Raw genomic sequence first — 27,959 nt, 5'->3', positions numbered from 1 at the left:
AGAACAAGAGGATTCTGGAGTGTACTCATCAATTGCTCGTCTCAGCAGTCTTCGAGGAGGAACTTCAGCAGTAAATAGCAGAAGCAGTTGCTCAGCATATGAAGAGTGTTGAGTAGCTTGACATCTTATTTGGAGCATCTATTGTCATCTCCCTTATGGCATTCAGTGTCTTAACATCACATAAGAACCTGCCATACTGGGTCAGACCAAGGGTCCATCAAGCCCAGCATCCTGTTTCCAACAGTGGCCAATCCAAGTCACAAGTACCTGGCAAGTACCCAAAAAACTAAGTCTATTCCATGTTACCGTTGCTAATAGCAGTGGCTATTTTCTAAGACAACTTAATTAATAGCAGGTAATGGACTTTTATCACAATCTGTTTGTGATTTAACTACTCTGAACAATTTTGTATCATCTGCAAATTTGATTACCTCACTCGTCATATTTCTTTCCAGATCATTTATAAATATATTGAAAAGTACGAGTCCCAGTACAGATCCCTGAGGCACTCCACTGCCCACTCCCTTCCACTGAGAAAATTGCCCATTTAATCCTACTCTCTGTTTCCTGTTTTTTAGCCAGTTTGCAATCCACGAAAGGACATCGCCACCTATCCCATGACTTTTTACTTTTCCTAGAAGCCTCTCATGAGGAACTTTGTCAAACGCCTTCTGAAAATCCAAGTATACTATATCTACCGGTTCACCTTTATCCACATGTTTATTAACTCCTTCAAAAAAGTGAAGCAGATTTGTGAGGCAAGACTTGCCCTGGGTAAAGCCATGCTGACTTTGTTCCATTAAACCATGTCTTTCTATATGTTCTGTGATTTTGATGTTTAGAACACTTTCCACTATTTTTCCTGGCACTGAAGTCAGGCTATCCAGTCTGTAGTTTCCCAGATCACCCCTGGAGCCCTTTTTAAATATTGGGGTTACATTAGCCACCCTCCAGTCTTCAGGTACAATGGACGATTTTAATGATAAGTTACAAATTTTTACTAATAGGTCTGAAATTTCATTTTTTAGTTCCTTCAGAACTCTGGGGTGTTTACCATCCGGTCCAGGTGATTTACTACTCTTCAGTTTGTCAATCAGGCCTACCACATCTGCCAAACAAAAGTGAGCCTTTGAAGGGCAGCTTAGTAAGATTGGACATTGAAATAGTATCTTTGGACCAGTTGCGCAGTCACAGCTGCCGCCTGGCTGCAATAATTGAAGCAGCTCCTCCGTTGGCTGTGCATACCAAGTCACAACTGCATTAACCAAGAAGGCGCCCCCCTCCAGTTCTCTCATAGATCCAAGATCGGACCTAGTGCCACCAGATTCTTGACAAAGACACAAGGTAGCCCGAGCTACCAAGGCGCACCAAGAAGCAATTTGCAAGTTAATTTTCACTGCCTCAAAGGCTTGCTTTTGGATAGCCTCAATCCTTCTATCCTGCACATCCTTCAATGCCACACATCCCTCTAGCAGGATGATGGTATGTTTCGTGACGGAACAGATTATGGCATCCACCCTAGGGAAATGCAACTGCTCTCTGGCCTGTGGATCCAAGGGGTATAAACCTGCTAAGATGTGTTCCCCTTTAAAAGATGCCTTCGGCGCACTCCAATCCAGATCAATCAACTCCTGAATTACATCAAGGAGGGGAAATAAATCAGAAGTCTTGCGTAGGGTAAGCAAACTAGGATCCTTCTTCTGCATCCCTAAGGAGTCAGGCCCAGCCACTCCGAGGGTCTTCAAGGTATGAAAGATCAAACCTGGCAACTCATCTCTCTGAAATGGAGAAAAGGTCTATATGGCTCCAAATCTGGAGGAATGTCCCCTTCCTCACCAGGAGAGCCACCCCCATTATCACAGGTATCATCATGATCCACCTGCATTCAAACTCTGTCAGACCGCACTGTGCCACAGCACTTGATCATTGAGACAGGTAGGGGAGCACACGGACCTCCCTCAGTAGGTACTGCTGACTCAGAAGACCAGCCCTGTAGAAATGTCTGCAGACCTTGGAAGAATCCCACTCAGGAAAAGGAGGATGGACCCTTTCAAGGACCCATAGGCCCAAAGTTGACGTCCTGAGCGCTAGTGTCCCCTAAGGACTTGACCCATGGATTAATCAAGGGAGGGGACGCCCCTGCCCTGTCTCCCCTCAGACCGAGGAGATGGATCATCACCAGCAAAATCAGAAGGAGGTAAATCTTCCTGAGCATCCAGGAAGCGGTGATACAGGCTTAAAGAAAGCTGCGGGTGAATGGCCCTGATGTGGCATGCAGCACAAATAGAAAGCTGCTTAGGTTTCTTTGCTGCAGGTGCCATGCTATAAGCGTGTAGCTCAGTAAGGCTCACACCTAGATTACCCGCACACATAAGCCCCCACCCAAATTGTACCCACCAAAAATGTACATCCAAGCACACACCTAGGCCCCTCGTCCAATTGGACGCCCAAACTGATCACCCAGTACAGACGCCTAAGCTGGGCACACAAATGAGAATGGGCGCAGACATGGACATGCAGATGGCCTGCAGCAAAAAGCACGCGAGCCTACCCCGTGGCATAATGGGAGAAGCCTGGGAGCGGGGCCTAGCCAAATGGTTGCTCAACCTGCCATGCCTGCACTATTTTCTCACCTCACAGAACTCCCCAGAGACATGAGCGGGAAGGAAAGAGACCCTTTTGCTTTCTTCCTTTTCGCTGTTTTGTTTGTTTTTTTAAAGTAAAAAACTTTTCCCTGAGGTCAGCTCTCCCTGGCTCAGAGCAGGGACAGGTCACGACTACGGGGGGGAGGGGAGAGGGTTAAAGCCTTCACCACCGAGCCTCTCTCTTGGCCTACAACCAGTATTCGAATTGAGATCCACGCCAGTCAAGGCCACTGGACTAAAAACACTCTCCTGAAGGAGGGACCACACGGTATCAACTCAGGAGGCAAGTGGTGCCACATAGACATCTTATCTTTCCGATATCGCCTTTCCAACTCTCTTCTTTTCTTCTTTCTGGGTTTTTTTTATACTCACAAGCAATCCCCTGAAGGGAAATGCATGTCCACCATCTGCTGGAGACGGAGAATACTGGGTGGCTGATGTCGGGGTGGGACTGTATAGCTGTGACGTCAGCTTTTGCTCCATCTCCATCTGCTGGCAAAGCTGCAAAACACGCATGTTGGGACTGACCTGCCTGAACGCTAAGGAATGTGCCTTTTCATTGTAAAGCACATTGACTTTTTTAAAGAAATGCAATCAATCAATCTGGACACAGCCTTCCCATCAGGATGCTAAATTTGATCTGCCCGTCCTCCAAAACTAATGTGTGGATTAGAATTCATTTTGCTATCACTGCTAGTACTATTATGTAACATTTCTATCGTGCACACGCAGCATTATACAAACACGCAAAAAAGAGCTTCTAATCTAAGAGGACAAACATATAGGACAAGAGACTTGGGGCACCTGAGAAAGCAAGACAGTGTATATGTTTCATTTCGAGTGGATCACATTCAGGTCCTGGAGGGCTCCCAATCTAAGTTGATACCTGGGGACGTGACCTGCCCAAGGTCACAAGGAGCAGGGCCAGGATTTGAACGCTGGCTTTCTGGATTCTCAGCCCCCTGCTCTAAGCACCAGGCTGCTCCTCCACTAAAGAAAAGAACATTAATAAGGCTACAAGAAATCAGGCCTAAGGTAAAAGCAGCTTCAAAAAAGCGGCTCTTTAGATTTTCAGTTGTCTTTTCTTTTTTCATGTTGGGATTTGAAAACTAAAAATGAAAAGATTAAAAAATTAGAGTTTTCTCCACTTTTCTCAGCTGTTGGAGAAAGTTTTGTTGTATGAAAAGCCTTAAGGAGTCCCATCTGAATGGCGGCTGATTGTCACCTGTGAGCCCTCCAGGGACAGGAAATGCCTCCAGTACTTGAAGGTAATCTGCTTTGCAGTGTCAAAAAGCAGAATATGAATGTAATAAAGAAATAATGGGCGTTCTCTGATGAGCACAGAGCAATGAACCATACAGCCCATCTGTCTGCTCTTGGAAACTTTCTATAGGGCTAGCAGCTCAGGGGAAAATGTCTGCAACACATGACAAGTCACATGACCCATTGGTGTGGCTAAGTGCTCAGCTGTCATCAGAGAACACCCATTACACGTAAGCAATTTCATTAGCCCAGCCTAGAAAGGTAGCTACAGAGCCTCTCACTGGTGATTAATCAATATTTTTCTCAGTCTATTTGTTTGTCTGTCTCTCTCCAGATAATCTGATCAAAGCAATCCTGTCGGCAACTAAAGAATACCGCCTAACTCCAGCACTAGACAGGTGAGTTACCAGATGCCACCTGGCTGTAGCACTAGACTGATAATTTGCTAGATACTGCCTAACTCAGCACTAAATAAGTAAGATACCAAGTTATTCCTGACTCCAGTACTAAACAGGTAAGTAACAAGGTTCTGCCTGACAAATAAAATGCCAGTTTTTTAAAAAAGGGCTCCAGGAGTGCACACTGGCCTTGAGAAATTTCACTTTGAGAATGAGCATGCTCTGCCAGCTATGCAGGGCGTATTTAACTTGCCCTCATAATATCCAAATTACATTAAATTATTGAAAGCTGTTAAAAACTCAAGACTTGGCTCTTCCTACAAGCTTTCCCAGAGAGCTAAGAGCAGGAAGAATAACAACCCTCCCATCCCACAGCAATTTTGTAATGTTTATTTGCTTTATTTATGTGTTCTTAGTAGATCTTAGTTTGTATTCTACTTTATAATAGATTAACTGTTCTATATGTTCCATGTAAACCGCCATCCCGGCGATAGTTATCTCTGTTACCTGTGAACTGGAGTGATATGTATATTATACAGGAACTTCCGGTATATAAAAACCAAAAATAAATAAATAAATAAATAAAATACAAGCAGACTGTGAGGACCTTCTGAGACTAGAAGACTGGGCATCCAAATGGCTGATTAAATTTAATGTGGACAAATGCAAATTGATGCACATGGGGAAAAATAATTCTAAGCACAGTATATGTATATAGTGCTGAGTTCCATATTTAGAGTTACCACCCTAGGAAAGGGATGTTGGACTCCTTGTGGATAATACATCGAAGTCCTCAGCTCAATGTGTGGCGGCAGTCAAAAAAGCAAATAGAGTTTTAGGAATGATCCGAAAAGGAATGGAGAATAAAATGAAGAAAATCATATTGCCCTTGTATCAATACATATGGCGACTGCAACTTGAGTATTATGTGCAGCTCTAGTCCAACCATTTCAAAAAAGATCTAGTGGAACTAGAAAAGGTGCAGAGGAGAGTGACAAAACTGCTAAAGGGGATAGAATGGCGCTCCTATGAGGAAGGGCTAAAGAGTTTAGGACTGTTCAGCTTGGAGAAGAGATGGCCGAGGGGGGATATGATGGAGGTCCACAAAACCATGAGTGGAGTGAGACAGTAGAAGCACTAGGGGATGTTCCATGAAATTAACTACAATCAGATTTAAAACAAATTTAAGAAAGTATTTTTTTCACTCAATGCACAATTTAGCTGTAGAATTTGTTGCCAGAGAATGTGATGAAAGTTAGTGGTATAGCTGCATTTAAAAAAGTTAGAACATTTTTCTGGAAGACAGACCCACTCATAATTATTAGCTAGGCAGATGCAGGAATCACACCCCCTCTTATTTCTGAGAGTGAGCCATGAGTCAGGATGCTGGGCTTGATGAACCATTGGACTGACACAACAGGTACTGCCTCCTGGCTCCATTTCAGTGTAATGCCCGATTCTAGCACTAGACAGGTAAATCATTATCTTAGTTTTCCAGAGCGCTGCTCTTCTTTTTCACTCTGTCCAGTCAGACTCCTTTGATATCCTTTGCTCCTCCACTCCCCCCATCATAGCCAGCCTGATCCTTAGCCTTAGATGACGTCCACTTTGGGTCCAGCAGTGTCAACTTGACTAATGTAACAGTCTCCTAGCTCTTACTTTATCCACTGCAACTACTACAGACCAATGCTGCTTTCAGCCCTGGTCATTCATGTCTCACTGCTTAAGGCTTCCCTCCTTTTAGTGGCTCTGTCTTCAAGCTTCTGCTCTTTACCTTTAATGAATTCATTCTCTACAAACTGAGACTATACAAGTCATTGGTAAGAGCTCTTCTAGATGAGGTATCTCCTAACAGAGTAGAAGTAGCCTAGGAATGAAATTTCAGACCTATTAGTAGTAATTTGTAACCTATCATTAAAATCATCCATTGTACCTGAACACTGGAAGGTGGCCAATATTTAAGAGGCTCCAGGGGTGATCCAGGAAACTATAGACCAATGAGCCTGACTTCAGTACTGGGAAAAATTGTAGAAACTATTCTAAGGATCAAAATCACAGAACATATAGAAAGACATGGTTTAATGGGACACAGCTAGCATGGGTTTACCCAAGGGAAGTCTTGCCTTACATATCTCCTACATTTTTTTTGAAGGGATTAATAAATGTGGATAAAGGTGAACCGGTAGATGTGGTGTATTTGGATTTTCAGAAGACGTTTGACAAAGTTCCTCATGAGAGGCTTCTAGGAAAAGTAAAAAGTCATGGGATAGGTGGCGATGTCCTTTCATGGATTACAAACTGGTTAAAAGACAGGAAACAGAGAGTAGGATTAAATGGACAATTTTCTAATTGGATGGAGGTGGGCAGTAGAGTACCTCAGGGATCTATACTGGGACAGGTGCTTTTCAATATATAAAAGATCTGGAAAAAGGTACGATGAGTGAGGTGATCAGATTTGCAGATGATACAAAGTTATTCATAATAGTTAAATCACAAGCGGATTGTGATACATTACAGGAGGACCTTGTGAGACTGGAAGATTGGGTATCCAAATGGCAGATGAAATTCAATGTGGACAAGTGCAAGGTGATGCATAAAGGGAAAAATAACCCTTGCTGTAGTTACATGATGTTAGGTTCCATATTAGGAGCTACCACCCAGGAAAAAGATCTGGGCGTCATAGTGCATAATACATTGAAATCGTTGGCTCAGTGTGCTGTGGCAGTCAAAAAAGCAAACAGAATAAAACAGAGAATGTCATAATGCCTCTATCGCTCCAAGGTGAGACTGCACCTTGAATACTAGACACAATTCTGATCACTGCATCTCAAAAAAGATATATTTGCACTGGAGAAGGTACAGAGAAGGGTGACCAAAATGATAAAGGAGATGGAATAGTTCTCACAGGACAAGCAGGATGGTAGTCCTCGTGTGGGTGACATCATCAGGATGGAGCCCAATCACGGAACACTTTTGTCAAAGTTTCTAGAACTTTGGCACCACTGAGCATTTCCAGCATGCCACCAACCCTGCATCCAGCAGGGGTCCCCCTTCAGTCTCTTTTTTTCCACGCAGCAGTAGCCTCGTGGATTCTGGAGCTCTGTGAGTTTACCTCACAAATTTTTCTCACGGAATTAAAACTTTAAAATTTAAAAACATTGTCCCTATCCCGGGGTCCCCCATCGACCACTGACCTTCGTTGATGCTGGTAAGTTTTTCCCGTTGTTTTCCAGTCAGTTCCTGGCAGGGTTCTTTAAATGGTACCCGATGGTCACCAACCACGTGCCCATTTATTTTTCTAAAATCATGGCTACTGGGTTCCGCAAGTGCCACGAGTGCCCAAAAACTATGTCCATCATGGACCCGCACAACTTGTGCATTTTGTGTCTTGGACCTGTTCATGACGTGCAACAGTGTACTAGCTGCTCACAAATGACTCCAAAAGGCCACAGGGCCTGCTTGGAGAAGATGGAACTCCTTTTTAAAGTATCTCCATCGACTTTGGCTAAACCAGCATCGAGTCAAAAACCTCTGTCTTCAAAGACTCCATCACCACCGAAGCCTAAGCGACATAAACCTGCTGGTTATATCACTTTCTCTTCCTCGACCCGGTCCAAGGCATCGACATCTTCCTCTTTGATGCCAGAAAAAGAGCGGACCGACCATCGAGAGAAGCATCGCCATCGATGAAGTGCTTCCTCCAATGTTGGAACCAGAAGGCCATCAACATCAACGGAGCCACTAGCCAAGAAGTCCCGAGGAGACGAGGCCCCATCCCCGTCTGGACTCGGGACACCGAGGCTTTCCCCACCGGTATCGGTACAGGAATCCGGAACTCCACTTACACCAGTGGAACCTCTGGCTACGCCCTCCGAGCCTCCACCCCCGATTGCTTTGCCTCCCATGCCAGTTTCTCGGGCGGAATTGGACAGGATTGTCCAAGAGGCAGTGCTCCAAGCTTTCCGAGGATTCCAGTCTCCACCGGCACCGGACTCCTGATCTGATGCCTACAATGCTGGCTCCACTTCTGGATAGACTGGACTCATTAATTGGTGCTCTGCCATCAACACCATTTCCAGCCGTACCATCGGCTCCTACAAAGCCACCGACTCCGATGCTGATTCCATTATCCTCGGATGAGGAACCAAATGTACTGATGCCGGAACCAACTCCAGGACCATCGGGCTCCTTACCACCTCACCGTCTTTCGAAAGCACCGATGCCATCGATGCCTTCACCATCCTTGGTGCCCCCATCGATGTCATCTCGATTCCCATAGGTGCCACCTCCAGATCCGGCTGGTTTTGGACCTATACATCAACCTGAAGGTCCTAGAGGTGCTGGTGATCAACCTTATAATTCCTGGGGGGATGATTCAACAGACTCTGATGATTCAGAAGAACTTCTCTCAGAACCTTCACCCCCAGAGGAATGTCGTCGCTCCCCACCTGAAGACTTGACATTTGCGAACTTCATAAAAGAAATGTCTGAGACCATTCCTTTAAATTTACAAACAGAAGAGAATGCCAGACACAAAATGCTTGAAGTGTTGCAATTTGTAGACACACCTAAGGAGGTCATGGCAGTCCCAGTTCATGAAGTGCTGCTGGACTTGCTACTCCGTAACTGGGAACATCCTGGCTCAGTTCCTCCGGTAAACAGAAAAGCTGATGCCATTTATCTAGTACAATCAGCCCTCGGATTCCAAAAAACACAACTGCCCCACCAGTCTGTAGTGGTGGAGTCTGCTCAAAAGAAATCTAAAAGATCCAGGCCTCATTTTTCAGCACCTCTAGGTAAAGAGCAGAAGTCATTAGATGCAGTCGGACGAAAAGTCTTCCATGGATCAATGCTCATAGCACGCATTGCAGCATATCAACTGTATATGACTCAATACTCCAGAAACCTCTGGAAGAGGGTTCAGGGGTATTTGGAATCTCTACTTGAAGAATATCAGGAAGGACTTAACAACATCCTCGTCAAAGGGCTAGATGCTGGCAAGCATGAGATAAGAGTGGTGTATGATATCTTTGATACTGCCTCCAGGGTTTCTGCAGCAGGTATAAGTGCCAGATGTTGGGCCTGGCTCAAGTCCTCCGACTTACGACAAGAGGTCCAAGACTGATTAGCGGACCTTCCATGTACCGGTGACAACGTATTTGGTACTAAAATCCAAGAAATAGTTGCACAATTAAAAGACCACCACGACACCTTGCGTCAGTTGTCTTCCCTTCCTGCAGATTATTCATCCACCACTAAAAGATCTTTCAGACGAGATTCTAGACGGTTCACCTATAAACCGAGAAGGTATTATCTACCTCAATCTCGTCCTCGACAATTTAAACCTCCACAAAGAGGTCAGACTCGTCAGGTTAGAACGCCTAAAACCCAACCAGCCCCACAGACAGGTCCAGCTTCAGGGTTTTGACTCTCTCATAGAGAGCAGCAGCCAATCTCTTCCATCTCATACCTCTCCAGTGGGATGTTGTTAGTGCCTTTTGTCCAGTCTATGGCACACCATCACAACGGATCAGTGGGTCATAACTGTGATAAACCAAGGATACCATCTAAATTTTCTCACTATACCACCGAACGAGTTACCCCGTCCAGTCACAAATCTAAACAGTCACTCCCTGCTCCTCGAGGCGGAGCTCTTGACCCTTCTACAATCAAATGCTGTAGAACCGGTACCTCGACAGCATTGGGGCCAAGGGTTCTACTCTCGTTACTTCCTTATTCCAAAAAAATCAGGAGGAATTTGTCCAATTTAGGACTTACGGCCCTAAACAAATATCTCAAAAAAGAAAAGTTCAGAATGGTAACCTTGGGAACCATGCTTCCACTGCTTCAGCAGAAAGATTGGCTCTGCTCTCTAGCTCTAGAGAGCAGAGCCATCGCTTACATCGCGATATACCCTCCTCATTGCAAATACCTCAGATTCACAGTAGGTCAACTGCATTTTCAATACTGTGTACTACCATTCAGGCTCACATCAGCCCCACAAGTATTCACAAAGTGCCTGGCAGTTGTAGCAGCCCGTTTACGGAAAACAATATCCATGTCTATCCATACCTGGACGACTGGCTTATCAGGGCTCATACTCAAAACGGAGCAATTCAGTCACTCCGTTACACAATCAGTCTGCTCCAATCACTAGGGTTTCTAATCAACTATCCCAAGTCAAATCTGACTCCATTTCACACAATATCATTCATAGGAGCAGATCTCGATACCGTCCAGGCAAAAGCGTTTCTCCCAAAGAGCAGGGCACGCTCACTATCAATCATAGCCAAATCAGTACAATCTCGCCAACCACTACGGCTCGTCATCTCTTGACCTTGCTGGGTCACATGGCATCCACAGTTCATGTAACTCCCATGGCTCGTCTAGCCATGAGAATGACACAATGGACTTTAAAATCCCAGTGGTCCCAGTCAAGTCAAAAGATGTCTCACATTGTCCACGTCACCAACCAACTTCGTCTCTCCCTCACTTGGTGGATACAGGAGTCCAATTTACTGATCGGACTACCCTTTCAGACTCCACAGTCTCAAATCACATTAATGACAGATGCATCCACCCTAGGTTGGGGGGGCCCATGTCAACAACCTCCAAACGCAGGGTATTTGGACTACGGCGGAAGCAAAGCATCAGATAAATTTTCTGGAGCTACGGGCAATTTGATATGCCCTCTTCGCCTTTCAGGATTGCCTCTCATACAAAGTAATCCTGATCCAAACAGACAATCAGGTAGCAATGTGCCTGAACAAGCAAGGAAGCACAGGCTCCAAAGTCCTATGCCAAGAGACAGCACAGATCTGGGCCTGGGCTCTCTCCCATTCTATGTTTTCTGAGAGCGACCTACCTGGCAGGCGTGGGCAATATGCTAGCGGACAACCTCAGTTGGACCTTTCATCCCCACAAATGGTCCCTAGATCCCGCTGTAGCAACCGCATATTTCACCTGTGGAGTTCATTCACAAATAGACCTCTTTGCATCACCACACAATCACAAAGTGCCCCATTTCTACTCTACACTGCAGTCACAAGACATCTCCATGAGATGCTTTGCCCACTCGTGGTCAACGGGTCTCCTCTATGCTTACCCTCCACTTCCACTCATCAGCAAGACTCTCGTGAAGTTACGACAGTACAGGGGCACAATGATTCTCATAGCCCCTCACTGGCCACGTCAGGTTTGGTTCCCCATCCTCAGCGACCTGTCAGCCCAACAACATATTCGCCTGGGCTCAGACACAATGCTAATAACGCAGAACAACGGTCTATTACGTCATCTCAACCTCCACTCGTTATCCCTGACAGCTTGGATGTTGAAAGGCTGATTCTGTAATCTTTAAGCCTTTCTGGACAGTGTATCCCAAATCCCTTGTAGCTTCACGAAAGCCTTCTACTAGAAGATCATATCGTGCAAATGGAAAAGATTTTCAACATGGTGCGCATCAAAGGACATAGTCCCTTTTTCCTGTTCCACAGTAAACCTCTGGCATCTTTCGGAATCTGGGTTACAGACTTCCTCCATCCGAGTACACATCAGTGCTATTGCTGCTTATCACAAAGCTATCGAAATACCACGATATCAGCGCAACCCACTCGTGGCTCGCTTCATGAGAGGTTTACTACAACTTAAACCTCCACTACGGCCTCCAGTTCCTACATGGGACCTTAATGTTGTTCTAGCATGACTTATTTTATTTATTTTTAATTTATTTAAAAACTTTTCTATACCGTCGCTAAGTTATATACCATCGCAACGGTTTACAAATAGGCACATAGACTAAGGTAAGTAAATGTAGGATATCGTACTTTCTAACAGGTGCCAATAAAGTTCGGTTACAATTTCATAAATAAAATCATTATTTGAGTAATGTTGGTCAAGTCCAGGTGTATTATTGAGTTACTATCGCTTTGAAATATTACTTCTTAAATGTAGGATTGAGTAAATTCATTCTCATTTGCATTACCCTGTACTTTCATTCTCTACCCTCCACACTCTTTAGTGAAGGCTTTTTTAAAGAGCCATGTTTTTAGAATTTTCTTAAAAGTTTTGAGATGATTCTGTAATCTGAGTTCGGGGGGCATCCTTTTGAGCCCTTACTTTCCTGTGAGCTTCACCATATTACTTGGAAGGTGATCTTTCTAGTAGCCATAACATCCGCTCACAGAGTCAGTGAGTTAAATGCACTAATAACATATCCACCTTTATACCAGGTTTCTTCACGACCGCTTGGTACTCCATACTCACCCTAAATTCCTGCCAAAAGTAGTCTCTGAGTTTTATTTAAATCAATCTATAACTCTTCCTACCTTTTTTCCCAGACCTCTCTCACAACCAGGTGAGCGAGCTCTTCACTCCTTGGACTGTAAATGCGCTCTCGCCTTTTATTTAGATCGCACTTCAGCGCATAGAAAGTCCACCTAATTGTTTGTCTCTTTTGATAAAACAAAATTGAGTGCTCCGGTAGGCAACAGACTCTATCCACCTGGCTAGCAGATTGCTTTTCTTTTTGCTATCATCAAGTAGAACTTCCTCTCCAAGAACGTGTGTAGCACACTCAGTAAGGGCAATGGCAACGTCCGTGACACACCTCCATTCTGTACCTCTTCTTGACATCTGTAGAGCTGCCACATGGAGCTCCCTCCATACTTTTGCATCTCATTACTGCCTCGTCAAGGCTGATAGACAGGATTCCATCTTCGACCAGTCGGTCCTGCGAAACTTATTTCCTACATGATAACCCAACTTCCTTCCTGCACCCAGGGAGATGACCAGGCTGCTCCAATAACCAAATCTACCACAGTTGTTGTGCCTGTTGCACGTCGTTAGGTATTTTGACTACAAACATTCGGGCATCCTATAGATTGCTAATCACCCAAAATGTGAGGACTATCATCCTGCTTGTCCTGTGAGAAAGCAGAGTTGCTTACCTGTAACAGGTGTTCTCACAGGATAGCAGGATGTTAGTCCTCACGGAACCCGCCCACCAGCCGCCAGAGTTGGGTCCGTTTACGTTTTCTTATTTTATTTTTCGCTCATACTTACTACAAACGAGACTGAAAGGGGACCCCTGCTGGATGCAGGGTTGGTGGCATGCTGTGCTCAGTGGTGCCAGTCCAAAGTTCTAGAAACTTTGACAAAAGTGTTCCGTGATTGAGCTCCATCCTGATGATGTCACCCACATGTGAGGACTAACATCCTGCTCTCCTGTGAGAAACTCTGCTCTCCCCTATGAGGAAAGGCTAAGGAGGTTAGGGCTGTTCAGCTTGGCGACGAGGACAGCTGATGGAGGATATAATAGAGGTCTGTAAAATCATGAGAGGTCTAGAAAGGGTAAATGTGAATTGGTTATTTACTCTTTCAGATAATAGAAGGACTAGGAGGCACTCCATGAATTAGCAAGTAGCACATTTAAAACAAAGAGAACATTCTTTTTCACTCAATGTACAATTTAGCTTTGGAATTTGTTGTCAGAAGATGTGGTTAAGGCAGTTAGTGTAGCTGGGTTTAAAAAAGGTTTGGATAAGTTCCTGGAGAAGAAGTCCATAAACTGCTATTAATCAAGCCGACTATGGGAATAGCCATTTAATGTTTGGGTACTTGCCAGGTACTTGTAGCCTGGATTGGCCCCTTTTGGAACAGGGTGCTGGGCTGAAGGACCCTCTGTCTGACCCAGAATGGCAATTTCTTATGTTCTTATCTTCTTAAAGGGGCACAGCCAGCATGGATTACCCAAGGAAAGTCTTGCCTCACAAATCTGCTACATTTTTTGAAGGGTTAATAAACATGTGGATAAAACTGAACCGGTAGATGTGGTGTTATTTGGATTTTCAGAAGGCATTTGACAAAGTCCTGCATGAGAGGTTCTAAGAAAACAAAAAGTAAATGATAGGAGGTGATGTTCTTATGTGGATTGCAAACTGGTTAAAAGACAGGAAACAGACTTCAGGCGATGATTTTGTAAGCGAGTCGGCAGCAAGAGAGAGAGCTCTGAGGTCCCCCTCTCTTCTTTGCCATTATCGGGCCCCTTAAAACGCGGCGGTTTTTAAAGTTACATGGTGCTCTGGGAAGCTTGGGCTCTGAAGTGAACGCAGCAGAAAATTGGCAGCGATCGTGTCAGGCTACGGTGGAGCAGCAACAGCAATGATGCAGCCCGGAACGGCAGTGCATTACAAGATGGCACCCGCGTGAGAAACTCGCTCCCAACTCCTATCATCAGGCGCCCTTTAAATGCTGGCAGTTTCTCTAAATCATTGGCACTGGAGGTGGCCATCGGTTTTGGGACACAGCAGGACTTAAAAGTTGGCGGCAGGTACACCAGGCTGAGACGGCATGGCATCTGCTCCTCGGTTATCTGAAATGGCAGGGACTTCAAGATGGCGGCTGTACGAGGTCCTGTTTTCATATAGAACATCAGGTTTCTCAATTATTATTTGAGGCCTTAAAGGTACGCTTCCCAAAAATGCCTCTGCCGGATACATACAGAAATTTCATCTACATAGCTGTTTTTCCTTATAGTTTAAAAGTTCTTGGCAATGAAATTCCCTCTATCAGCTCCATTACTAATGAAGGCCCACTGAAATAAGCTAATAATCTTCTCTACTACGATTGCTCGTATGTGAAAAAGATTTCCTTCTGACATTTCTTTAAAAGGCTCCTAGAAATAATTCAGGAACTCACTCCTACAGTTCCATCATTTCTCTTCTTCAAAGAATGGTAAATAAGTTTTTCTCTCTCTGACCTTCAAGCCTACTTAAACACCTTCCGCCATTTGTGACCACCTTGCTGGTAGAGACATTTTGGGTAACCTTCGGATCCGGGGTCTGGTAGACCCCACAAACTGAAAGTGGCTATATCAGAATGAGACATCGAAATACCCGGAACGCAGTAAATCAGAAAGGCAATGAACTCAAGATGGCGGCCGCGCCGGAGCCAGTGAAAATATTAGATGAGGTTTCTGCTACGGCTTTGCAGCAGAATTACTACCAGCGTCACTGCTGTGTAGATGAGAGGCTTATTAAAATACAGACTACCATGGAAGAGATTCAACGGTCTATGGACGGACAAGCTAAAAGGATAGACCTGGCTGAGCAATGCCTTTTCTGATCATGAGGATAGGCTGGCGATGGCCCTGAACAACGGATTGGTGAGTTGCAGGCCCACCAAGCTACTTTGACAGAGAGACTTGAGGACCAGGAAAATCGTAACCGCAGAAATAATCTGAAAATGATTGGGATACCTGAGTCCCTAAAGGAAGAGGCACTGTATGATTTCCTAGAGCGCTGGTTGCCTGATCATCTGAGCTTAGCCTTCCCTGATGTCCGCCTTCGATGTGAGCGTATACACCATGTAGGACTGCTGCGGGACAACTCGCTTCGGCCTCGACCAGTGATGGCCCGCATATTAAATTGGACTCATAAGACTCAGCTATTACAAGCTTTCCGGCAACACGCATCAGTGGAATTTCAAGGCCATCGTATCCTTCTGTTTAATGATTTTTCTACCTCCACAGCAGCTCAGCGCCAAGAATTTTCCCCTGCCTGTTCAGAGCTTCATAAACGAGGGAGTCGCTTCACCCTATTATATCCAGCTAAATTGAGGGTCGCTTACGATAACAAAGTTCTGTTTTTTACTACCAAAGAACAGGCAGCGACCTTCATAGCTTCTCTGCCCATTGCAAATGCAACTTGACTCTGACAATACACTTGATTTTCATTTTCTTAGTTCGACCACTGCATTGGGAAATGTGGACTGTTTTTTACGTACTGGGGATCCGGCCTGGATGGGTTCGGTGGCCTTGGTGACACTGCTGCTGACCAGAATCTAAAGCTTAAGGACCAGGGTGAACCTGTGCGGGGCTGCAAACAGTTCATATGTTATGGGGTCTTGTTATTATTTTCAGTTAACACAGAGCTATATGGGGAGGGGGGCCGGAGGAGGGTCGTCCCACACCAAAGGATATGAGAAGTCTGTGTGTGGGATGGCCTTGTGCCTCTTGGAGCAAACTGGTAATGTGTGTATTTCAGTATGTATGGTGGATGAATGTTTTGTTGGATGGATGTGGTTGTATGTTGGGGGGGGGGGGGAGACCGAGTATGGGGGCCTGTATTAAATGGGAATGGAGTGGAGAACTGAGGATGTTGTTCATCTTGGGGTCTAGGCTGGGAGGCCCCGGATTTTGGGTGTGCACATATCTGCAGAGGCTCCTCCTGGGTTTCATTTCTTATTCATTATTTATTTTAAAAATTTTGTAAACCGTCGTTCGAAATACATCACAACGGTTCACAAATATGTAAACACAGAATATATATTAGAATTTTACGGCACACATTCAATACACAGTTAGTTCATTCTCAAAACAAAATAAACACAACCAGAAATTAAAAATAGTCCTTAGCACTCAAAAGTTGTTATCCTTTCTCAAGGTTGTCTGAGTACGCTTTTTCAAACAGCCAGGTCTTTAAGACTTTTTTAATTTTTTAAACTCTTTATGCTATAGCTACCAGTGGTTAAAGTAAAGATTTTGTCTTTGAATGTCGAAGGCTTACATTCACCTATTAAGCGAAGTAAAGTATTAACTATGTTTCCGACGCTTACGATCTGATATAGTCTTCCTTCAGGAAACTCACTTGACAGATAGTGAACATGCGAAGTTAAGGAGGGATTAGGTGGGACGCCGTGTCTACTCGTCCTTTACTTCACGAAAGTGGGGGGTGGCCATCTTACTAGTCAAACAACTCCCTTTTCAGGAAGACCAGGTACGGCAGGATCTCGAGGGTCGATATGTAATTCTGACAGGTACTTTATATGCTTTGTCCTATACACACCGCTTCCACACTGTCTCCTTCAAACAGTAAAAACTATTTATAGACAGCCTATCTATTAATGCTCATATCTTCAAACATGTCACTGTATGTTTTTCAATTTTCAAACATGCCTTTATTTTATTTTTATTTTGTTATATTGGTACAAACAACTGACAATTTAAACCATCAAATTGTTACAAAAGTATCTCCAATTTTTCCAAATCCCCTGATGCCATGGCGTTTCGGCGGTGTCCCTGCCGCCTGCCTCAGGGAACAACTTCCACACCAACTCCGGCGTAAGACCGTCTGTATTTCAAATTCCCATGCTGCCAACAGCTATTTCCAATGTGTCACTTCTTAAGAAATATTCATCAACATTTCAACGAGCTTCAAATGGATTTCATACATCAATCTATAATAGACAATATAACATCTATATTCATGTGTCTCCTCAAAACCCTCCCAATTAAAACACTCCTCACATACCCCCACACTTACCCCCAAGTATTTCTGCTGTAGTTCCAGTCAATCCTTGTTTAAATTCTTTAGTGGCTATGAGCCCAACCGCTCCCTTGTTACTTAAATATACCCTTCCCGCACCCACATCCCTCCCTACATCGTGACATCACTGACGCACCGTCTTACGGACACCTCCTAACTCCTCCTGCCACAAGGGTTCCTCTTCGAAATGCAGATTTCTATCAAACCCTAGATCAATCCTGTAGTATTTATCAATACAGTCCAAAAGTAACCTTTTTATTGAGTGGAGACACAATAGTCAAACAATCGCCCGACTCTGGCCGAGTTTCGCCCCGCCAGGGGCTGCCTCAGGGGCTGTATGAAGGGATGCTTTTTGACAATTCTCTTAAAAAAAACTTCATATATGAACATCTGTATGAAGAGATGCTTTTATATAAATATTCAAACGAGATCGTTGTCTCACATAGTCTCCGCTCAGGTAGTAGGCCTTCTTCAGGACCTTCTTAGGATATCCTCTCTCACTGAATCTTTGAAACATTTCTTGGGCTTTCAACATATACTCTGTTGTCGATGAGCACAACTTTCTCAATCTAAGAAATTGTCCTGTCGGAATATTTTCTTTCAATTTAAATGGATGACAACTTTGAAAGTGAAGTAATGTATTGCGATCCATTTCCTTCCTATAGATTGAGAATATAAATTTATTCTCATCGAATCCTATCAAGATGTCCAAGAAATGAATCTCTTTATCACTCATTTCAGTTGTAAACTACAAATTAGAATTTTGTGCATTCAACCAACCCACAAAGTTTTCTACATCATCTCGTGAACCCACCTATATCATGAAGATGTCATCGATGAAATGTTTCTATAACTTAATATGGTCTCTGAATGGAGTGCTAGCTAAGATTGTTCTTTCAAAATAGCCCATATACAAATTTGCTATATCGGGTGTCATGGAAGCCCCCATGGCCACCCCCTTGACCTGTTTAAAGAACCGATCACCCACACAGAAAAAACTTTGTTTCATTGCCCATGATGTGAGTTTGACTATGAATCAGTCGGTATCCTGTTGCTCCTTCTCTCATTGCCATATATTCACCGCACAATTTCTATTGCTTCTTCTTGTGGTATATTTGTGTAAAGCGAGGTAACATCTAATGTTACCATCCACATCTGCGCAGTATTGACTACAAAATCTTCCAAAATACTTATTATATGGCCTGACCGTACCCCGGTCCCTCTTCCTACCTTGGGACCGGGGCACGGCCCAAGGTAGGAGGAGGGACCGGGGCACGGAGCTCTCCTCGGCCGCATAGGCCCGATCCTCAGCCTGCCGCGGCTCTCTCTGCTCGAGGGAGACGCCGCCGACCCGACGCTCATGGCCCCGCCCCCTAGGTGCGTGCGCACCCGGGAGCTGGAACTTTAAAGGGACCAGTGCGGGAAATTCGAACGGGACACCCCGGCTGATGTCAGATGCTGCAGGGTATTTAAACCCTGCAGCTTGTCCAGGACGGGGCCTTGCAACGAGGTTCCTCAGTTGGTCTGAGTGTCTAGTTGCTGCTGTACTCCTGGATTGCTTCTTCTGTCTTCTGGATTCCGACCCGGCTTTGTATCCTGACTTGTCTTCCGCTTCCACCCTTGGTTTTGGTATTGACGTCTGACTTCTGGCTTCCGACCCGGCTCCGTCCCACAACTTCATCTCCAGCTTCCGTTCCTGGCTTGGTATTGTCTTCTGACCTCTGGCATACGACCCGGCTCCGTCCCACGACTCCGTCTTCAGCTTTCGTCCCTGGCTCTGGTTTGGATCTCTGGCTTCTGACCTGGCTTCTCTCTTGGACTCCGACTTCGGCTTCTTCCATTACTTCAGGTATCCGGCATGTGCTGGCCCAGAGGATTCTCATAAGTCCCAGTGGCTCGGGCTCTCACGGGCTCCTCCCGGGGGAGCCGCAGGCTTCCGAGGGTGAACACTCTTCTACTACCTGGGTCCAGCCGTCCTTCGTTCATCTCTTCGGCCGCAGCCCGGATCCTTGGTTGCATAGGGTCCCACCTAAGTCCAAGAGGTCCGGGTCCCTACGGGCTCCTCCTGGGAGGACCTTGGACTTCCAGTGGTGAAGCCTCTTCCGAGTCTCTTCCGTGCTGCCTCCCGGCTGTGACGCTCGCTGTGGGCCTCCACAGCATACCATCCACTGTCTCAGCCGGCCCAAGGGTCCACAACCATAATAGTTTGCAAGGCCATGGACCCGGCGGATCTTGCAGGCTTGAAAGCTTCCCGGGTATTGCCCAGAGGCTGCAACAGCAGCAAACTTGCCTCAACACCCTGATAGCGACGGTTCAGGGATTAGCCGACAGTGTTGGCGGAGCCACGGCTGCCAGTCCCTCGGTACCCGGAGCTGGGACAAATTCCAGATCCACAGCACCCATACAGATGCCAGTACCTTCGCGGTTTTCAGGAGACGCAAAGCTTTGCCGAGGGTTCCTGAACCAGTGCTATATTCGATTCAACCTGCTTCCCCTTCAGTTTCCGACAGACTGGGTCAAGACAAGCTTCATTATCTCTCTACTGGACGGGAGACCCCTGGCGTGGGCCTCCAACCTCTGGGAATGCCAGGACTCCCACCTGGACAACCTGGTGCACTTCGTTACTGCCTTTATGCGGGTCTTCGATGAGTCCTCCCGCAAACCCACTGCCGCATCTGAGTTGCTCCAGCTGCGTCAGGGTAACCGGACTTTCGCGGCACACTCCATGAACTTCCAGACCCTTGCCGCCGAATTGAACTGGGGAAGTGACAGTTTTTGGAAAGTCTCTCCCCAAGACTCCAGGATGAATTGGCAGACAGAGACCTCCAAGACGACTTGAACGATCTCATTGATCTGGCGGGTCGCGTGGACTGCCGCATCCAATGTCGGTTCCGGAAGAGAAGGTCGGCTCATAGGCCTGGAACCATTGGAATCACTCCTTCCCGAAGACATAACACCAAGGTCGATGCTACGGCATCGCAGACGAAGACATGACACCAAGGCTGATGCAGATGGCATCAGAGACGAGGGCTGGCACAAGACATGACACCAAGGTAGATGAAGACATGACACCAAGGCTGATGCGAAGACATCACGGACCAATGGTCGATGCGACGGCATCCCGGACCAGGGTCGAGACGATGACATCAGGTACTAGACGTTGACATGATACCAAGACTGATGCAACGGCATCCAGAACAAGACGAAGAACTTGACGAAGTCCAGACGAGACAAGAAGCTGGGCGGAAGGACATTGGCACTGTCTCTCAGGACGCCCTACACAGTCCACCCGCGGGACTGGTCACGGACCACCCTGTCCCACTGCGCGCCCTACACAGCCCGAGGAGGCTGGTCACGGACCACGCTGAGAACGGGACGAGCGCAAGGAAGAATCCAGCCGAGGCAGAACTTCGACGACGGAGCCATAAGTCATCCGGAGCTCCGCAAAGGCTGGCAGTACATGACGGCTCAGGAGCACAGGAACGAATTCCACCTGTAGGCAACTCCATGCTCGAGAAAGACGTCATCCGAGAGAGCACGGCCTGACAGTACCAGAAGGCTTGGGAGCGCTGAAGACACAGGAACGAAACACCAAGGAACTTGGGACATCAGGAAGCAGAAGATCAAGACGAGACACCAGGACACCTGGACAGGGACCTCAGACACGAACATGGCTTGACATGAAGAGATGAAACGAAGAGGAGCTCCATGAAGAAGACCTGATAGAGCTCTGGCAGGCAGGCGCCTCCAGAGTGAAATAACTCTGATGCAAGACGAAGACTGAAGTGATGGAGCAGCCCTTTATAGGGCTGGAGCAGGAAGTCCAATCTTAGGTGGGGCCAGCACACTTCCTGTGTCTGGCCCTTTAAATCCTATAGAGAGGTGCGCCAGCGCCTAAGGAAGGAGGAAGAAGCTGTGCAGGAGCTTGTGCAGGACCGTGGACAGCGGCTTGCACAGCGTCGGCATCCTTATGAGGCAAGCCCGAAGACGGCAGTGGCTCCAGCCGCTGCAGGAGACCCCGGGGGCAGCTCCAGCCGCTACTCCAGCCCGGGGGTGCGGCCTCCAGGCCGCAAAGACTACGATGACACCGGTGGCGGCTCCCAGCCACAAAATGGTAAAAGTCCGCGGCTCCAGCCGCGGAGAAGAGGGCATGTCAGGGAGGCCTCCGGGCTGCAAAGAGGGCTCGAGTCCGCGGCTCCAGCCGCACGGCAAGGCCCGACCTCGGCGGCGTCTGTGCCACGTCGGGCAAGAAGAACAGCAAAAAGCAACATGGGGTGAGTGCCTGCTCTCGGGGGGAACCACGGGCAGGGTTCCATAACAGGGGCCCGGAACGGATGCCCTATGAAGAAAGGCTAGAGAATTAAGCTGTTCAGTTTGGGGAAGAGAATGACTGAGGGGGGGATATGTTTAGAGGTCTACAAAATCATGAAAGGACTTGAACAGGTTAATGTGAATCCATTATTTACTCTCTCAGATAAGGACAAGGGGAATGCCATGAAATTAGTAGGGATGTGAATCGTTTTAGGACGATTAAAATTATCGTCCGATAATTTTAATATCGTCTTAAACCGTTATGGAACACAATACAATAGAGATTCTAACGATTTATCGTTATAAATCGTTAGAATCGTGAGCCGGCACACTAAAACCCCCTAAAACCCCCCCCCGACCCTTTAAATTAAATCCCCCACCCCCCCGAACCCCCCCCCAAATGACTTAAATAACCTGCGGGTCCAGCGGCGGTCCGGAACGGCAGCGGTCCGGAACGGGCTCCTGCTCCTGAATCTTGTTGTCTTCAGCCGGCGCCATTTTCCAAAATGGCGCCGAAAAATGGCGGCGGCCATAGATGAACACGATTGGACGGCAGGAGGTCCTTCCGGACCCCCGCTGGACTTTTGGCAAGTCTCGTGGGGGTCAGGAGGCCCCCCACAAGCTGGCCAAAAGTTCCTGGAGGTCCAGCGGGGGTCAGGGAGCGATTTCCCGCCGCGAATCGTTTTCGTACGGAAAATGGCGCCGGCAGGAGATCGACTGCAGGAGGTTGTTCAGCGAGGCGCCGGAACCCTCGCTGAACAACCTCCTGCAGTCGATCTCCTGCCGGCGCCATTTTGGAAAATGGCGCCGGCTGAAGACAACAAGATTGAGGAGCAGGAGCCCGTTCCGGACCGCTGCCGTTCCGGACCGCCGCTGACCCGCAGGTTATTTAAGTCATTTGGGGGGGGTTCAGGAGGGTGGGGGATTTAATTTAAAGGGTCGGGGGTGGGTTTTAGGGGGTTTTAATGTGCCGGTTTTGCGATTTTTCATGATTTTTCACGATATTTTACCCCCCCAAACGGCAACAATACGATTCCCTCCCCCTCCCAGCCGAAATCGATCGTTAAGACGATCGAGGACACGATTCACATCCCTAGAAATTAGCAAGTAGCACATTTAAAATAAATTGAAGAACACTCTTTTTCAATCAATGCACAATTAAGCACTGGAACTCATTGCCAGAGGATGTGATCAAGGCAAATAGCATAGTGGGGGTTTAAAAGAGGTCTGGGCAAGTTCCTGGAGGAAAAGTCCATAATACATTATTAGCCAAAGAGAGTAAAGAAAGCCATAGCTCTCCCTGAGAGTGAGTAACAGAAAATAAGTCACTCCATGGGATCTGCCAGAGACAGGATGCAGGGCCTGACTCAGCATGTTAAAACTGGAGGCTGAAAGGTAAAGCCCTGGGTACTTGTACCTGGGCTGTAAAGGAGTAGGATTTAGGTCAGGGGAGGGTGAAGCCAGTAGATAGATATGAGGTGCAAAATTCTCAGGTTCTGAATTATCTGTGGTATTGGCTGTCTCTGTGGGTAGTTTCACTTTGAATATGTACTTCCCAAACAGCCTGATTATTGCCCCTAGAATGACACAGTCACCTATTAGAAAACAAATTTAAACTTCTCCTTTACATCTAAAAGATTATTTGCTCTCTCTCTATTTACAGACAGCTCAGGAGTCATGAGTGCAGAAAAAGAGAGGGGAGTTATATCAGTGTGATTCGGTTAAAAGCTTTAGAGAGCTTTTAAAGACCTTTTTGTTTAAGGCAGCCTATTTTTAATGTATTATGATTTTTATTTTTATCTGTTAATTTTAATTTGTTTTTATCTAATTGTTTTTTAATATAATTTATTGTTTATTGTGCTTCTATTTTATATTGTTTTTTTAGTTATTTTGCTATTTTTATTATAAGTTTCATGTATGTATCCTTGTTCATCGCCTAGACTTATTTTTAGTGTTAAGCGATTCATAAATTTTAAGAAATGTAAATGGGATGGGGAGAGGTGAGCGAGTACTAGGGGAAAATGGTGTCTATCTGCTATTTCTCCAATAAACGCCTTTTTTTGCATCAAAGATGTTTTATCAGTATTTATTATTTAAAACCTGAAATAGAAACCCTATTATTGTGAACGTTATCTATTGTAACCCACCCTGAACTTTAGAGGGCACGGGTAACAAATCCTTTTAAATAAATGAATACAAATAATTATTTTCCAAACAAATCCTCCAAAGCTAAACCTGTCTTCCTCTTTGGTCTCACGGCTTTAAATTCAATTTAAATTCAGTAGTCCTCATCCACACTTAAATTAAGGATCTGATTTCCTAAGGCTTTTCTTCCATTCCAGGACTGTGGGGAAAAAGCTGAGTAAATCAAGCCATCCATGTGCAAATTCTAATCTAAACCGCTCACTAACAGTATCCTGGAACCCTGAAGCAAAACCCGTAAGACTGGGAGTCATTTTCTGTGGCCCGCTTCTCTAGGTCCATACCTGCCTCTCACTGAAGAATAAACAGCAAATATTTTCCTGTGTTCTTAATGCAGTGAACACATTTTCATTTCCTTTCTTTTGCTGAGAGCAAGCTTAGAAATATCATTAAAGATTTCAGTTTCTGCTCCTTCAAATGAACCATTTATTAGAACATTAGCTTTTCTTACTTGTTCATGGTAACCTGGTGCAGAAAAGTTTTAGATAAATTGGGCCTTGTTTGAAATAATAAAAGGCTGTACTGTAATGATGGGCTGTCTCTTTCTATGAGTGGAAAAAGATTTTAAATGTGAAGATCTGAGAAAAAATAGTACTGAGCACCAGGACTCATTCTCACCACTGGAGGAGCCAGAAGCCACATCTGGGGACACCCTCAATTTCTGACCACAGAAGGAAACGACAAGCACCAAATGCTTGTCCCATTCTGAACCAAAGGACACCAGGATAGTGGCCTGTGTAGGAGCCTAGCCATTCAGGTTTTCAGGATAGCCACAATGAAAATCCATGAGCTAGGCATGCATATTCCTGCTTTAGAGGAGTCCCTGGAGTAACACCACCTTCCCAGCCCTGGGGAGCATTTGACTATTTTGCATAGAGTAAGGTATTATATAGTCTCAAAAATTCCAATCTCCACACTTAATTTGTGCCCCAAAAATGGAAACATTTATTTTAAGACATACCAAAAACAGCAGTAGAAAAAATCTCTGATTCAAATCACAGTCCATTTCCATATTCACTTCACTTGCTATCTTGCTCCGATGACAAAATATCACAGTCCAATAGCTTCCTCTCTCCAGCTGTTAACTTTACCTTTTCTTTACTGTTCCCCAGAATCTCTGCGGCTCTAACTCTCGTTCCCACAGTCTCTCACCACAACTTCTCCCTCTGCAAAGTCTCTCTCTTCTGGGACACTTGGGGAGTCCCTGGTGTATCTCTTCCCTCCACAGAAATCAGAAACAGTTCCCAAAATTCAGTCCTCACACACCAGCAGCAGCTCCAAGAGATCTAGGCATCATAGTGGATATCACATTGAAATCATCGGCTCAGTGAGCTATGTCGATCAAAAAAGCAAACAGAATGTTAGGAATTATTAGGAAGGGAATGGTGAATAAAACGATGGATGTCATAATGCCTCTGTATCGCTCCATGGTGAGACCGCATCTTGAATACTGTGTACAATTCTGGTCGCTGCATCTCAAAAAAGATATAGTTGCGATGGAGAAGGTACAGAGAAGGGCGACCAAAATGATACGGGGCATGGAATGGCTCCCCTATGAGGAAAGGCTGAAGAGGTTAGGACTTTTCAGCTTGGAGAAGAGATGATTGAGGGTGGATATGATAGAATCTACAAAATCATGAAAGGACTTGAACAAGTTAATGTGAATCGGTTATTTACTCTCTCAGATAATAGAAGGACCAGGGAGAACTCCATGAAATTAGCAAATAGCAAATGCCAGTCCTGAGCTCTGCAGTGTAATAAGCAACCTGGCACCTTTCACCCAGATCCAGCCGGCCTGTGTCCAGATCCCAAACTCCAAGCTTCTCCTTTATCCACTCTGCAAACCCAACTTCTGCAATATCACTCTCTCCTCCTAAAAGCTGATGGGAACTTTTAGAGGGATCTCCTCTCTCGCTACCAAGCTTGTAATCCACAACTCATCTCTCCTTTCACTAAGTCACCACTCCTGCAAGCTGTCCAACTCAAGGGAAGGTATCTGCTGCTTCTGGCATGGCTCCTTCCACACATGAAACCCTCTTATACTGCTCCACTCATACAGTAACACTGCCACTCACACTACAGGTACAGGCCTACCTGCACTGTCCTTGGCCCCACATCTTATCTCATAGGCTAAAATGTTCACCTTTTCTACTCCCACAGTAGCCCTTCCTACCAGAGTCTTTTTCCTGAACTTTCCCAGGCCAGAAATCTCTCCATTGTAAAGTATAGCCCAACTTTTAAACTTTGCACATATAAAGCTAGTGTGCCGTCTAGTGACCCATTAGAGTTACAAAGGTAACTAGAGCCAATACCCCCTTCCAAATTTTCTTCTCTCTTTCCTGCTCTATATAATCATTCTTGGAGGCAGATCTCAGTCTCTGGTGGAATTTTTGAAACTTCGTAGTATAATTCATTGATAGTTCTCAAGGAGCTAGAACCTAGTCTGTGGAGAAATTCATTCTTTTTGTTTCAGGCTTGGTCATGGGATTTTTTTTTCCTGTTTTGTTTTCTTTGCATTTTCTTCTTAGTTCCCCCTTCATAATGTGGTCTAGTTACAGACCAAAGCAATGTGATTTTTTTGTTTAGATTTTTGTGAAATATTTTCTTAATTTGGATTTGTAATTTCTTACACTGATTTGCGTTGTACCTTTTGAAAATCATGTAAATAAAAAAAGAAGTGAGTAGCTATGATGTATGGAGTATAAGTAACCAAAGAAGAAACAGCTGGTGGAGGTGAATCTATCATAGAGAGCTCCAGATCGGATTATAATCTGTTTAGGAAGGCTAAAGTGTTAGGAGTTTGCCTGCTTTATCCTACTTTCATAATGCCTACCCACCAGCAGAGGCCCTCAGTATGTCTCATCATTAGTCTTGCCAAGTTCTTCCTCACTGCCCTTGCACACCCAAGCCCAGCTCTATGTAAACCTGCCTTGACATTCTCACCTTGTCTTCTCTTGGTGTCACTTCTGGCACTGTAACTTGACCCTTGCTTTGCCTTGTCTTGTGGCCTTCGGGCCTTCTGCCTTGCCTTGCCTTGTGGCCCTCGGGCCTATTCTCTCTTGTATCCTGCCTTGAAGCCTTCGGGCCAATTCTGTCTGTTCCAGCCTTCAGGCTTTTGTGTTCTTAGTTTCCCTTGTCTGCCTTGACTAAGTCCTGCCCTAGTTTGCCTTGTTGATCTTGCCCTGTCTGTTCCAGTATCCTGTTCAGTCCTGCTTGTACCAGAGTCTTGTCCTTGCCTTGTCTCATCCTTGTCTTGTCTAGTTCCAGGTCCTGCCTAGTATCCAGCCTTGCCTTGTCCTGCCTGCCAAGCCTTGCCTGTGTGGACTCACCACTTTGATGTACTGCCACTGCAGAGACCTACTGGCCCCCAGAACCCAAGGGCTCAACCTGCAGAGGAAGGGGCTGGCTAGGCGGAAGACCAGCCCTTGTCTTGTCTCAAGCCCTGCCTTGCAGTCCCGTGCCACTCCCCAGGTGGGTTTCCCGGACTGCGGGGCCCTAACATAAGGTTTTTAGAAAAGGAGGTAGAGCAGTTTTTTATGTTAAAAATCATGTCAAGCAACAGATTTTCATGCTGTGGTACAGACATTATTACTGTCACTACTAGACTATTGTAATGATGTGATTGCTCAGGTCTTCTTGCCTCCTCTTTGAGGGCATTACAGTTGCTGCAAACTTCAGCTGCATGGCTGATTTCAGGAACAAGCCAATGTGAGCGTATTACTGCTGTGTTGTTGGGTCTTCATTGGCCATTCGTTGTGATGGTAAAACCGAACGACTGTATATAAAACTCGATAAATAAATAAAATAAAATAAATATA

General features: G+C 45.7%; 1 protein-coding gene across 1 annotated transcript in view; it reads left to right on the top strand.

Annotated features, from left to right (window-relative positions):
- ST3GAL3 (ST3 beta-galactoside alpha-2,3-sialyltransferase 3) overlaps nt 1-27,959 on the top strand; it is a 278,797-nt gene that overhangs the window by 67,443 nt on the left and 183,395 nt on the right. The window contains 1 exon segment of the mRNA XM_029617491.1: nt 4,243-4,306. Coding sequence (XP_029473351.1) covers nt 4,243-4,306 — 64 coding nt within the window.

This window comes from Rhinatrema bivittatum, chromosome 10 (genome assembly GCF_901001135.1).
Source record: "Rhinatrema bivittatum chromosome 10, aRhiBiv1.1, whole genome shotgun sequence".
Taxonomy (NCBI): Eukaryota; Metazoa; Chordata; class Amphibia; order Gymnophiona; family Rhinatrematidae; genus Rhinatrema; species Rhinatrema bivittatum.
Note: the sequence above shows the minus strand (reverse complement) of the source record. Positions and strands in the feature narration are given on the sequence as shown.